At 43.8% G+C, this 15,405-nt stretch overlaps 1 protein-coding gene across 2 annotated transcripts in view; it reads left to right on the forward strand.

Moving 5' to 3' along the window:
* The first annotated feature begins 3,613 nt into the window (after positions 1-3,613).
* FBXW8 (F-box and WD repeat domain containing 8) overlaps positions 3,614-15,405 on the forward strand; it is a 116,350-nt gene continuing 104,558 nt past the window's right edge. The window contains exon 1 of one of the 2 annotated variants that reach the window (XM_036993202.2): positions 3,614-4,044. In XM_036993202.2, the coding sequence (XP_036849097.2) occupies positions 3,727-4,044 (318 nt within the window). In that variant the 5' untranslated portion in view covers positions 3,614-3,726. Of the gene's footprint in view, positions 4,045-15,352; positions 15,375-15,405 lie in introns of those variants that run through there. The other variant, XM_017660889.3, reaches the window with a different exon arrangement.

Here is a 15,405-nt window from a genome sequence, read left to right on the forward strand (position 1 = left end):
TGCTAATTATGAAGACATAAAACAGCAACAAAGGGCAATAATGCCTATAGCAATGAATACATCAGGGTCATGTTGATAGTCAAAATGCCTATTTATGTCATTCTCATGTTTCTGTTAATGTTTCTAAACAAAATACTTTGAAACCATAATCATTTCCTTATATTAGTTTTCATTTTAAATCTCCTGGTGTTCTTCACACATTAGTGATCCTAAATGAAGTGTGACTTGCTGCCCACAAGAGCTTAGGAGTGTTTTGTGTGTTTGTTTTTGCTTAGGAGGTTATTGTAATGCAAGTTCAATGGGGCTTTGTCCTAACTCAGGATTGCTCAAAAATGAACTTCGGTTGACTTTGGAGGCTACTGAATGCAACTTATGCTTTTAATAAAAATCTTTATTCTTTAAAAAAAGTGGAATTTGTTGCTAATAATTAAAAATAACAATATGTATTTTTAGAAGATCTGGACTAAGATCCAACAGTTGGGTGGAAGGAACTGAGTATTGGTTTTCCTGTATAGATGGACATCCACTGTCCTGTTTGCCACAGTCCACACCTGGCCCACTTGCCTCATATTTGTTTCCTGGAGTCACTTGTAGCACTGGAGTCTGTGGTCACTGAAGGCCTTCTGTAGTAGTCTGAATAGTGGCCCCCAAAAACAGCCAGGTCCTAATCCCTGGAAGCTGTGTTACCTTAGATGGCAAACAGGCTTTTGCAGATGCCATTAAGTTAAGTTATCTTGAGATGGGGAGAGTAGCCTAGCTGGTGCAGGTGCGCCTTACATAATCACAAGATCCCATTTAAGAGGGAGGCAGAAGGGGACTTGAACACAGATAGAAGGCAACACAGTGGCTGAAGTAAGGGGCTGTGCTACTGGCTTTGAGGGTGGAGGAACGAGCCCCTGACCAAGGGATTCAGTACTAGAGATGACAGAACACAAGGAAACAAATGCTGCTCTAAGCCTCTGGAGGAAGCATGGCCCTGCCAGCACCTTGGCTTCACCCCAGTGAAATTTCTTTTGGACTTCTGGACTCAAGAACTGTAAGAGAAAAATCATGCATTGTTTTAAACCACTTTACCTTGTTACAGCAGCAATAAGAATGTGATAAAATCTTTCCTTGTACATGAAAATAAATAATCTCTGCTCTTGCCCTTCCACCCTTGCTACTGTTTTGAGACCTACCTACCTGATCCTGTAGTAAAGAAGCTCTTGCCCGTTGGTAGTCCAGGGTGTGACTGGCTGGAGGAAGATGAGTGAGGCAGTATTTGGGGGGTAGGAAGATGACCATTTCTCATCCATCTTTCTGGGGCTCTGGCAGGCCTGAGCTTAGGTTCCAAGGGGAAAGCAACCACGTGTTGACATAGGCAGATAAGACTTTGACAGCATGGGAGACACTAAAACTGAATCCCCATAGAGTGTCCCTCCTTCCTCTCCTCCCACCCCCCCACCCAAAGCAAATCCCAATGATTAGCTGTGTAGATGGTTTAGTTTGGCCCAATATCCATTCCCTCCACTTCTGTTTCAGGAACTCTGACTCCCCATTTCCTGTGGTCCTGGAAATCCAACCTGTTTTAACCCCTACTCTTCAAGGGCTGGGAATGTGACCCAAACCAGGCCATTCTGCTGACCCGCTGGGATAGTGGTTCTCAAACTGGAGTATGCTAAGTGTGTAACTGGCAGCTGACACTGAATCCCGTCTGTGCTGCAGAGAAAGAAGGTCCCAGTGCGATGGACTCTTAAGTTGCCCACAGCAGGACCAATGCAAGAATGCTCTTTGGATTAGCTGTGCCTCCTTCCCTGTCTCATTCTTGGTCCCTCTTTCCTTTTCTCTGGAATCACTCCTACAAATAAGTAGACACCCGCAACCCCAGGATTCAGGCTTTGCTTTCTAGGGGAACCCAGACTAGGACAACATTCACTATAGAAAATGATAACATATAGATAAAGAAAAAGAACACTAAAACCACTTGTAATCCTGCCCTCTCTAGAGATCTGTTAAGATTTGGGTGTATAGTCTTCCTTCTTTAATGCACATACACTTTTTTGAAATAGTTTATATGCAATATTGATTTTAGACGAACAATTTAGTGATTCAACAATTACATACATTACTAAATGCCCATTATACACTTAAAAAAAACTATTGGGATCACACTGCATGTGTTTCTGTATCTTTTTTCACTTGCTGTTAAGAACCTTCATGCAATTAAATTTTCTCCACATATTTAATAGCTGCACAGTATTTCATTTATTCATTCATTATTCATAGAGCAGCTATTACATCCCAGGTACTGTTTTGAGTGCTGAAGAAATAGCAATGATAAATCAGGTCTCTGTTCTCATGGAGCTGATGTTCAAGTTAGGATCTTTCTTACATTCTAATGGGCAAAATTTATTTAACCAAGGTCCTGTTGTCAACTGTTTAGCCTGCTTTTGATTCTCAGAACTATAAGCAATGCTTTGGTGAATATCCTTGAATGAATTCTTTGAAATCATCCTCACTTTGTTCTTTTAGGATAAATTCCTAGAAGTGGAATTGCTGGAAGAAAGGGAATTTGAGCAAATGAGGGTGCTGGGATGCCCACCTAGATCTGTCTAACTCTGAAGCCCAGACTGTTAAGAATCAGGCTGTTAATACCATGATTTTTGTAATGTACTGATAGAGGCACCCAAATGGTTCCTAAATAGCCTAGGCATGTAGGCTGTGCGATTTAATAAATAATAGGTCAGGTCCTGAGTAAAAAAATACATATATATATTAGGATGCTGGGTCTGCATGTTACCAGTCATATGATTTTTGGCTCAGTTTTGTCATCGGTAAAGTGGGGACAATACTTAAGGGGTTGTTATTCAATAAATATTTATTGAACACTTACACTTACCAGCTTCTAAGCTAAGAATCAACAGTCCAATAGGGAGATATTAATAAACAATCACGCAAATGTAATATATCACAAATTGTGTTCTGTGCTATGAGAAGTCTAGAATAATGTAAGAAAGAATAACTGAGATTTTTGGGTGTTGGGGAGGAGGAGTTGGGAGGTTAAGTGAAGTATGAGCTGATATGAAAGGTGTGTAGGAGTTAACCAGTTCAAGGAGAGAGAAATTCCCTGAGGAGGGAACAGCAGATACAAAGCATTTTGAAGATGGAAAATGATTTGCATGCCTCTTTCTTTCCCATCTCACTTGAAGTTCCTTCTGGAGATACCTCTTCTGAGATCTGATCTCTCCCACAGCTGGTTTCTTCTCTTTGCCTTATTTTCTTCATAACACCTACCAGTGTTTTAAGAATTCATATTCATTTGTTGAACGTCTCCTTCCCTCCTCCCGCCCCCCACCCAAAGCAAATCCCAAGAGGGGATGGGATATGAGTATGAAGCGGGGTAGGGTGTGTGTGGGGCAATTCAAATGCTAAATTCTCAGCACCTCCCTCGGTGCTCATGTTCGTGTAACGAAGAAACGTGTTTGGCGCAACGTCTACGTTTGGCAAAAGCCACAGGCAGGAAAGCTGAGATGCTGGGCGCGGAGTTAGGACACAGACCTCGGCCTGGGGCGCTGCAAGCAACTAGCTCCGGGGACCACAAGACGGGCTCGCCGGGGGCGGGGTCGCCCACACGGAACTCGAGTGCGGCAGCGGCGCGGGTTTCCGGTCGTGGCGGACACTTCCCGCGGAGGGACTGTCCCGTGGCACCTGGCAGGGTCGAGAGGACGCAGGGTCGGAGCAGCGGCGATGGACGACCAGAGCCTGGACGAGTTCCGCCGGCGCTGGCAGGAGGAGCTGGCGCAGGCCCAGGCGCTGAGGAAGCGGCGGCGGCCGGAGGCTGCCGAGCGGAGGCCGCGGCGGCCCGAAGTGGCCCCTGGGCGCGGCGAGCAGGCCTCGGGGTACCTGGCGCTGGCCCAGGGCCTCTTGGAGGGCGCGGGACGGCCCCCGGCGCCGCGGGCGACCCGGGCCGAGAGGCAGGACGCGGCCAGCCGTTCCCGTTCCCCTCCCGCGCGTGAGGACGCCGGGCGCGGGGAGCAGCTGGTGGACCAGCTCATCCGCGACTTGGTGAGTGGCCGCCGCCTCCAGCCGAGGCCTGGACAGCCTCTGCCCCGGTGCAACCCCACAATGAGTTAGAAAGTGTGTGCCACCAATGCGGGGCGGGGCGAATGAGAAGTGCACACTCCTGTTTGCGCGTGCATAGAGTGTCTCTGGAAGCAGTGGTTCCCAATCTGGGGCGTTTTTTGTCACCCGATTTTGGCAGTCTTCAGATACTTTTGGATGCCACAATTGGGTGGGGGCAGTTGGCACTAGTTAACATCTAGACGTCAAGGATACTCACCAACATACTACAAGGCCCAGGACAGCACCCACAAAAAATGATCTGGCCCAAAATGTCAGTAAGTATAAGACTGAGAAACCTTGCTCTTGAAGGATTGCTGAATTTTGAACAAGGGTTGCCTTTGTGGGGGAGGACTCAGGACATGGGTAGGACTAATTTTTCTCTAATGTTTGTACTACTTAATTTTTTCCTAAGTACTTCAAATACAAAGCAGAAAAAAAGTCCTTTGGGCATTGTCATCAGCATGGAGGTCTTACCGTTTTGTGGGGCTTGGATCCTTCTGAGAATCTGGAATCTTTTCTCCAAAAAAAAAAAAAGCCCTCTTTACAAAGTTGGCACAGTCAGGATTATCTGAAATACATCCATTGTTAAGAGGAGTGTACAGCAAGTTTTACCAGTTTAAGTTCAAAGGAAGTTTCTATAGCTTCCCAGTTGGGAGTAATTTTTAATAGCCAGTCGTTCCAAGAAGTAATGGCTTACTGAACACAGTATGTAGTTATATTCATGTAACATTAATAGCTACAGGAGTTTTCACCAAGTTTTTGTCCCTGTGCTCTGCCTCCCTCTGTTAAAGAGTCTTTTTGTGTATGTGTCTTATAAACATTCTCATTAAATGTGACAATTCTTATACATATGAAAATTCTTGCTGGCATATGCCTGCTTCTGTAAAAAGTGGGTCGTCACTGAAGAAGTATGACAGATTGTTTTGCCAATGGGTTTCAGACATGGGCAAGTTCACTGTGGATTCAGTGAGACCAAAGAATGACAATGGGCTGTTCTTGGGGTGAAAAGGTTTATACCCACCTTTATTCCCATGGTGGCACGTCATTCACTAGAATCTTGTCCACTCAGAGAGAGTCTTCATGCAGCAAGCTGCTCTTTGCCTCTGGGCTTCTCTACCCCCACAGCCTTCTCAGTCTCTGTTCTCGGTACTGTCACCACTCCAGTCTCTGCTCTCCAGCATCTGTGCCACCATGTCGCCCAGAGCACTGGGTGGAGGTCTTTATGTAGAGTCAATAACAATACATTGCCCACAAGTATGTAGTGAGCTAGCGGACCAGGGCCAGATGAGAATCCTGGCCATAGGAACCTTCACTTTATCCACACCCTACCCCTCCAGGATACTCACCTCTCAATCTATGTGCCTTCAGTCCTCTGCAGTGTGCGCCCTGCGTGAGGAAGCTGGAACATTGTAATCAAATTCCATAATAACCTAATATACAAATAACAAAGTATGACAAATTATAATAACACTCAAGCCTAAGGAGATCCATTGCCACCAGGTGGTCATCCTGGCTGTATTCAAACCAGTTCTACTCAGATGAGTTAACCAAAAGAACTGTGGGTGGGCCGTACAATACCCACCTTCTCCAGCCTCTCCAGTAAAAGTCCTGCAGACACACAGGCCAATCTTGTTGCTTTGTCTCTGGCTTCTGTTTTATCCTCAGTGGCCAGAACTGCTGCTCTTGTCTCACTTGTTGCCGTAGCTCCAGTAAGATTCTGTTTGATTTTCCATCCAATTTCTCTTTGTCTGCTCCTGCTTTTCTCAAACCAGCCCACCTCTGGGTCCTTGTGACCTTCACGGGACCCTTTAAATTCTTCCTTTGAGAAGTAGACCGTATTTCCTTTTGTGCTTGAGCCTGAGGATAGAAGCAGAGCATGGAGTGCTCCACGACCTGGGGAGGGGGCTGCACCTCTCCTGGAAGAACCCATGGTTGCCGAGCCTTTATTTTCCTTCCCGCTTTCCACCAGCTTTCCAGCAGGTGAGGTTTCAACCATTTCTGGGGCTGAGGCTCCACTCCATCCTTCACCTGCCTCAGGGCACCTGGCAGTCTGAGCTCAAGTGCTGCTGCTTCTCGTGCTGCCTCCTCTCAGGCTGCCACGAGATCCTTTATCATTTCCACAGTACCTTGTAGTGACATCATTTTAGTCACCAACAAATTTTTTACCTCCTCAACAGCATCGTGCAGCTTATGTTCTCTTGCTGCCTCTTCTCGTGCTTCCTGCAGGAGGGCATCTTTCTCACTTACAGCCTTTCTCAATATTGTGAGAAGAAAACGCCCCACCATTCCCACAGCCTCATGGGCACTCAATTTCTCCAAGGAATTCCCTATTTTGCTGAAGGCCAACTTTACTGCCTCAGGTGTTGCCTCCACCCCTTTCCAGTCTTGGGGCAGAACCCCATCCTCTAGGAGGCAAGCCGCATTGGACCACATGTCCACTGGGGGACACTCGAATGTCTCCCCACCCATAGGGGCAGCCCGCTCAAACGCTCCTCCCATAAGAGCAGCCTGTTCTTTTCCTTGTTCAACAATGAACCCTGCTGACTGTCACCAGTTGTCTTGCCATTGGGTTTCAGCCCCGGGCAAGTTCACTATGGATTCAATGTGACCAAAGAAATTGACAGCAAAACGTTCTTTGGGGCGAAAGGGTTTATTACCCGGCTTGTTCTTCCAGCAGCAGGTCGAGCACTAGCGTCTCTACCTCTGCCCGGAACACTGGGCCGAGCTCTCTATGTAGCTCAATAATAGCTTATTGCCTGAAGGTGTGGAAGCAGTAGCCTAGCAACAGGCCAGTTACATCGTCAGGTGGTTTAAGTTCAGTGAGGATCCTGGCCATAGGAACCCCAACTTCTCCACAATATGGTAGTGTCTTCAGGCTTCACAACAGTCCTTGGAGGTGTAGGTATTGTTAGGCTCTTTTCACAAATGAGGAAAGAGGTTCTCTGCAAATGGCCCAGGAATACCTAGCTATAAGTTCTGGGCGTTGAATTTGGATCCAGGTCTGCTGGACTCTCAATTTCAATTTCACTAGATAGGAGTTGTTGCAAACTTGACTTGCTGTAAGAACCAGGCGCTATTAAAATACACGTTCTGACCAGTCCCTAGACCTGCTGAATCCGTCTTCAGAGTAGGGGAGCAGAAGTCTGATGGTTGTGATTATCAGGCACATTGGAGACATTGTTTTCTGTGTCAGCTTCCTTTAGTTTGTAGTCCTGATTCTCAAGGCTTTCTAGCCCTAAGGCTTCTGAGGGATAGGCATTGTCTTGCCAGTGGATTTCAGCCTGGGGCAATTTTGCTGTGGATTCGATGTGACCAGAGAAATTGACAGCAATATGTTCTTGGGGTGAAAGGGTTATACCCAACTTTATTTCCAGGTGGCAGGTCAGTCACTAGAATCCCATTCACTCAGAGTGAGTCTGCAGGCAGCAAGCCCGTCTCTGCCTCTGGGCCCCTCTGTACAGTCTTCCCACACAGCCATCCTCTGGGCCTCTCTGCACAGTCGTCCCGCATAGCCATCCTGTGGGCCTCTCTGCACAGTCATCCCACACAGCCGTCCTCTGGGCCTCTGTCCTCGGCGCTGCCACCACTCCAGCCTCTGCTCTGCTCTCCTGCAGCCTTGCAGCCCTGCCACCGTACTGCGCCCAGAGTACTGGGCGGAACTCTTTATATAGAGTCAACAGCCTTGTATTGCCCACAGGTGTGCAGTGAGCCAGTCAGCCAGGGCCAGGTAAGAATCCTGGCCACAGGAACTCTCATTTTATCCACAGGCATTGATACTGAAAATAGTGGAGCCCTAAATGAAGTATTCTAAAAATAGAAGGGGTCTGTCTACTGGAGAATCCAAGGAGCACATCAGAATTTTAATTTCGTATATAGTTAGAAAAAGCCTGCCCTGGAAAGTATGCACATGATCTCCTTGCCCCCTTCAGAATCACCACATTAGGTACCACTGAGCTCTATGCTATTCTGAGCAGCATGCAATCTTTGGGGCACCTCTACTTTTTTTTAGTACTTGGTAATCCTCAGGTACACTGTTATAAAGAAACTAATAATAATCCATTGTGTATTTACTTGCTGTCTCCTTGGCACTGTCTTAAGAATTTAGAGATAGCTTCCATTCTCCCAACAGCCCTTTTCAGTGGCCATTGTTGGCCCCATTTGGCAGATGACCATTAAGAACATAATTGAATAAGGGGCAGTAAACCCACCCAGTATCTTAAGTGTGAGAAATGATGGCAACCCTTATAGAAAAGGGTTGCATTCATATGTCAGTGCTTGTAAGCCCCAAAGCCCACTGAGGTCAGGCAGGTAATCAAATGAGTGAAGTAGGCTATGTGTTGCTCATTCAGTCCTTTTTTCCAGTTAACCAGGTGTTTTCTTACACATCTTTTCCAGATCCCAGCCACACTTCTGTAATGATTTGTTTCATAATGGCTAATGTTCTTTTTTTTATGATATCATTAATAAACAATCACATGAGCAACATTATGGTTACTAGATTCTCCCCATTATCAAGTCCCCACCCATACCCCATTGCAGTCACTGTCCATCAGTGTAGTAAGATGCCACAGATCCACTATTTGCCTGCTCTGTGCTGCACTGTTTTCCCCGTGGCCCCTCACACCATGTGTACTAAACATAATACCCCTCAATCCCCCTCTTCCTCCCTCTCCGCCCACCCTCCCACAGCCCTCCCCTTTGATAATCCCTAGTCCCTTCTTGGAGTTGGTGAGTCTGTTGCTGTTTTGTTCCTTCAATTTTTTCTTTGTTCTTATGCTCCACATATGAGTGAAATCATTTGGTACTTGTCTTTTTCTGCCTGGCTTATTTCACTGAGCATAATACTCTCTAGCTCCATCCATGTTGTTGCAAATGGTAGGATTTGTTTTCTTATGGCTGAGTAGTATTCCATTGTGTATATGTACCACATTTTCTTTATCCATTCATCTACTGATGGACACTTAGGTTGCTTCCATATCTTGGCTGTTATAAATAGTGCTGCGACAAACAGGAGTGCGTATGTCTTTTTGAATCTGGGATCCTGCATTCTTAGGGTAAATTCGTAGGAGTGGAATTCTTGGGTCATATGGTATTTCTATTTTTAGTTTTTTGAGGAACCTCCATACTGCTTTCCAATATTTGAACTAATCTACATTCCCACCAGCAGTGCAGGAGGATTCCTCTTTCTCCACATCCTCACCAACATTTGTTGTTTATCTTTTGGATGTTGGCCATCCTTACTGGTGTGAGGTGATATCTCTTTGTGGTTTTAATTTGCATTTCTCTGATGATTAGTGATGTGGAGCATTTTTTCATGTGCCTGTTGGCCACCTGAATTTCATCTTTGGAGAAGTGTCTGTTCAGATCCTCTGCCCACTTTTTAATAGGATTATTTGCTTTTTTGTTGTTGAGGCACATGAGCTCTTTATATATTTTGGATGTCAACCCATTATCAAATATGTCATTTATGAATATATTCTCCCATACTGTAGGATGCCTTTTTATTCTACTGATGGTGTCCTTTGCTGTATAGAAGCTTTTTAGTTTGATGTAGTCCCACTTGTTCATTTTTGCTTTTGTTTGCCTTTCCCAGATGGCTATCGTTCTTTTTGTCACATTAAATACTAAGCATGACAGATAGTGTAGAAAGTGTCTTCCTGATGTCTATAAAGAAAAATACTTAACTACTTTTCTTGAAACATGACTCTCCTCTTGGTCTTGTTTTTCCACTCTTTAAAGGATTTTAAAATCAAACTCTGTATTGAAGTATATAAATCATTAATGTACAGCTTAGTGAATTTTCAAGTGTACACATCCAGGTAAATATCCAGATTATAGAACAGTATTACTAGCTTGTCAGAGTCCCCATTTGTTCATTTACACCCAAAGATGAACTCACCTGACTTCTAACATCTTAATTTTGTCTACTTTTGAGCTAAGTAGAAATCATACAGCATATACTCTTTTTTTAAATATATATTTTGGTACCACTGTAAATAGCATCTTTTTTTTAATTTTAAAAAAGTATCATTAATATACAATCTAACGTTGGTTTCATATGTACATCACAATAGTTCAGCAGTCCCCATAATCAACTTATATTGTGATTGTGAATTATTGTGCCCCTTTATCCCCATCCCTCCACCCTGCACCCACCCCAACTGTCGCCCTTGGTAACACTAGTCAGTTCTCAGTGTTTATGAGTATGCTGCTATTTTGTTCATTCTTTTTGCTTTTTTTTTTTTTTTTGTATTTTAAATTAAAGTATCATTGATATACAATCTTATGTTGGTTTCAAATACACAACACAGTGGTTTAACAGTTACCCATATTATTAAATCCTCACCTCCTCTAGTACAGTTACTAACTCTTGAGGAAGTAAGATGTTACAGAATCATTGACTATATTCTCCATGCTGTACTACTGTCCCTGTAACCACTTTATATTGTCATTTCAAATTGTTGTGCCCCTCTGTCCCCTTCACCCTCCCCCCTACCTGCTCCAACCCCTCCTCCTTGGTAACCACCAGTCCCTTCTTGGTGTCTGAGTCTACTGATACTTTGTTCCTTCTGTTTTGCCTTGTTATACTCCACAAATAAGTGAATTCATATGGTATTTTCTTTCTATACTTGGCTTATTTCACTGAGCATAATACCCTCTAGATCCATCCATGTTGTTTCAGATGGCAGGATTTCTTTTCTTTTTATGCCTGAATGATACTCCATTGTGTATATGTACTGTATCTTCTTTATCCCTTCATCTATTGGGCTATTGCAAACAGTGGGATAATAAACAGATAGGGGTGTGAATATCTTTTTGAATCAGGGATTTTTTTTCCTTTGGGTAAACTCCTAGGAGTGGAATTCCTGGGTCAAATGGTATTTCTATTTTTAGTTTTTCGAGAACCTCCATATTCCTTCCTTCCCACAGTGGTTGAACTAGCTTACATTCCCACCAGCAGTGTAGGAAGGTTCCTCTTTCTCCACATCCTCACCAGCATTTGTTGTTCTTAGTCTTTTGGATGGTGGCCATCCTTACTCATGTGAGGTGATATCTCATTGGGGTTTTAATTTGCATTTCCCTGATGATTAGTGATGTGGAGCATCTTTTCATGTGTTTGTTGGCCATCTGAATTTCTTCTTTGGAAAACTATCTCTTCATATCCTCTGCCCATTTGTTAATCATGTTATTGGCTTTTGGGTGTATAAGTTCTTTGTATATTTTAGATGTTAACCCCTTGTCAGATATGTCATTTTCAAATTTATTCTCCCATACTGTAGGATACCTTTTTGTTCTGTTGATGGTGTCCTTTGATCTGCCTATTTTTTAATAGGGTTATTTATTTTTTGAGTGTTGAGACATATGAGTTCTCTGTATATTTTGGATGTTAACCCCTTATCAGATGAACAGCATGTACTTTTCTGTGTCTGGATTCTTGTGCAGAGCACCGTGAATGGGATTTGTTCCTATGATATGCCACATTTTATTCTGTTGATGGGCATTATTGATAATGAGTTTGCTAATAGCCAGTTTGGGAGTCCTGGGAATAGTGCTACTGTGAATGTTTTATACATCTTTTGGAACATGTGTACTCATTTTTCTTGGCTGTACACCTGGCTGTGAAATTGTTGGGTCATGAGGTATATGTTCAGCCTTAGTATATACTGACAGCTTTCCAAAGTGGTTATACTGGTTTTCTTACTGTTGATAGTAACTTGAGTATGTGGAATATAGTATTTCACTTTCTTCTTTTCCATAAATATAACAATACCCAACTGTGTTGACATAGCAACTGAGCTTGACCCCAGCATGGGTGAGATAACACTGACAAGTGGGTTACTTGCTGTAGCTGGCTGAAGGTGGGAGTCACTGCCCCTGTCAGCTGGGTGTTACCCTGTAGGGATGCGGCCCCAGTGTTGCAGAGTCTTTAGATTTGGTTTTTAATTGGGAATATGTATTTTTAGTTGTACCCTTTCATTGTTGCTACATAAAAAACACCTAGAACTTTAGATTAAAACACTATTTAGCTCACCATTTTTCAGGGTTTTGGCAGTTTGGGCTGGGCATGGATGGGCTCACTCATGTCTGAGGTTAGTGGTTGGCCAGCTAGGCAGCTTTACACAGGTTGGCTGTGTGTGTGTGTGTGTGTGTGTGTGTGTGTGTCTAGGTTATGTGTCTCATCACCCAGCAGGTGTGTGTGTGTGTGTGTGTGTGTGTGTGTGTGTGTGTGTGTGTGTGTCTAGGTTATGTGTCTCATCACCCAGCAGGTGTGTGTGTGTGTGTGTGTGTGTGTGTGTGTGTGTGTGTGTGTGTGTGTGTGTCTAGGTTATGTGTCTCATCACCCAGCAGGTGTGTGTGTGTGTGTGTGTGTGTGTGTGTGTCTAGGTTATGTGTCTCATCACCCAGCAGGTTAACTCTGCTGGGCCTTCTCAGAGCAGCAGGACAGCAAGCTCCAGTGCGCGGGTGCCTAGTGCCTTACCTGAGTCATGTGTGTTACTGTCACGGCCCAAACCAGCCATGTGGCCAAGTCCAGCGTCAGTGTGGAATCACCCAAATACTTGGATACAGGGGGGTATGAACAAAGTAGGGGCTGTTAATACAATAATCTATCATAAACATTTTCCATTTTTAGTTATTGATAACTAAGAAAAAATATTTGAAGTATTAACACTGGAGGTTAAAAAAACCTGTCTGTGGGCTAGATCTACTTTGGGTCATGAGTTTATGATCTTTGCCTTATGTCTCCTCAATAATTCTTGTTTGATCTATGGGTGGCTCCTGAAAAGGAAGGTCTAGTTCCATTTGGGATTCCCCATTACTCTGACAGGCTGATCCAGTTGACATGAAAGGGAGATAAAAATCTGGTACTACCTCTTAACATCTCCTCCCTTTTCTTTTTTCAACCGTTGGTGTACTGTTATCTTAGTTTATCCTGCCATATTTTGGTGCCATCTCTTTCACTTCACTGGAGTGAGAACAGCTGGGAAGTTAGCAGTCAAGAGTTAAGTTGTCTTTTGATGGTAGGTAAACAAAACTGCCTCAGAATGTCACCTGCCTACAGGCCGGACCTTTGATGGACGAGCACAGATGAAATGAAAACCTAGGAATTTCTGACTCCTTGAGCCTCATCTTCTCATGTGAAGCTTTTAATAATAGCACTTTGAAGCCATGTGCTTTAGGTGGTGAATTGGGAACACCTAAATTGACTTCTTAGTATGTGGTTATACTAGGGAAAGAAACAGTACACCCCTGGACAGAATTCCAGAGGGCAGTAGGCACTTTCTCTTTCTTGTCTTCCATTTCCTCCTCTTCGTAAACTCAGGCTTCTCGGTAGTGGAGCCACCGGAGTATAATTGCAAGTATGCCTCTTTCTTTCTTTGCTGTGGTAGTTGTGCTATTCAGTTGCTTGGTCCCGTTTTTATTTAGGTGATATATCAGGATTCTGAGCTACAAGCTAATGGCACCCAACTCAAACTAGCTTAAAAAATCTAGCCTGGAATCTGTTGATGCATGTAACTGAAAATTACAGGTGGTGGTGCTTGTTCTGGGTGCCTAGGTAGTATGACTAGAAATCTGTCTTTTGATTCTGCTTTCCTTTTGTTGGCTTTATTTACAGGCAAACTCTCCCCTTTTGGGGATAAAACTCCAGTCTTACATTCTATGAGCTTACTAACCCAGGGAAAGAGAGCATCTATTTTATGCAGCAAAAGTTATGAACTTCAATTCCTATTGGTCCAGACTGGGTTATTGTGCCCATCTTTGAGCCAGTTGCCCAGATTGGTCAGGCTTGTACCCCCCTGCCCACTCCTGAAGATAAGGGTGGTGTCAGCCCCACTGAACTATGTTGACCAAGAATGGGAGTGGTATAGTTTCCTTAAAGAAGAGGGAATGGATGCTCTGCAGATAGTGACAGGGACAACAGATGTCTATTTTGGGTGGGTAAGTGTTTGTTTGAAGCAGTACTGTGGGAATGTATATGTTTTCTAATCATATCTACTGATCAACTAGTTGCTGGGGAATAGGTGGTAAGCAGAATGGATACAGTCCCTGGCCTCAGAAGCTTATAGTCTGCTACTTTTAACTAAAAGGGTGACATTAATGGAGGCAGGATAGCTCTGGTTATGAGTCTGGGCTCTGGAGTCAGCAGACCCAAGTCCAGATTCAAACTCTGTTGCTAACTAGCCTTTTGACCCTGGGCAAGTTATCTTGCACTGCATTACTTATCAAATGAGGATGATGCTAGTACCCATCCTGTGAGGAGGCAGTGAAGTCATAGAATGTTCTAGCACAAAGCCTGGTGAACAGTAAGCAGCCAACACATTTAAGCTGGTGCTATTATTATCATTAGTATTGCAGAAGAGTTCATTATAGTCCTTCACTTCCTCTTTGCTAAGACTTAATCACTGATAAGCCCCTTGTTGCCCCACTCTTGGATTGGGAATCCCTGGAGGGGAGGGGTACTCTTGTACCCCCACCTATGGTACCTATGTGGTAGGGGCGCCATCTACATTCCTTAAACTGAAATAACATGGGCAGAATCACTGCTTTCACCAACCCTATAAAAAGGTTGTTAGAACCCCTGTGAATATGCAAAGCATTCTCCAGGTTAAGATTTGGGTTTTCACTCCTGATTAAAGTTTTAATACTGCTGGTCAATATTTATTATTCTCTATGTCAGTACACTATTTAATTAATCAGAGCCTACATCTGTATTGTCAAGAAGATCAATTTGATGGCTTAACTTTCTTCTGTTTTTAAGTTAGGAACAAGGAAATTCACTAATATGAAATAAGGCAAACCAAATCAAATGCAAACTCATGAATTGGCTTACATGGCATTTCCTTTCCTGGCGGCTATTCTTTGCCTTCCTTTTACCATTCACCTTGAATTCTGTCTCCTATATTAACTGCTCCCTGACCACTCTGGCCCAAAGTTCTCTTCCTTCTCCCTTTTTCCCAGCTGAAAAGTTCTTATTGTCAGTGTGATTCATTTTTGCTGTTATGGATTAGCCTGTCTTGGGCACATTTTGAAATGGTCTGTGTTGTACACTAGAGCAACTTGTAACTTTGGTCATCTCTTCTTTGGAAGATTCTTTAAGCAGCTTGGGCTTCATTCATTCATGCCACAAATATTCAGTAAGTGGTTTCTTCATACCAGGCACTGTTCCAGGCACTGAGGATATAGCAGTGAACAAGACAGAAAAAAACCCACGCCCTTAAACAACTTACATTCTGGAGAAGAGGGAGATAATGCTGTGAACAAATAATTACCAGGTAATAAGTGGTCTGGAGAAAAATAAAGCAG

This window comes from Manis javanica, chromosome 15 (genome assembly GCF_040802235.1).
Source record: "Manis javanica isolate MJ-LG chromosome 15, MJ_LKY, whole genome shotgun sequence".
Taxonomy (NCBI): domain Eukaryota; kingdom Metazoa; phylum Chordata; class Mammalia; order Pholidota; family Manidae; genus Manis; species Manis javanica.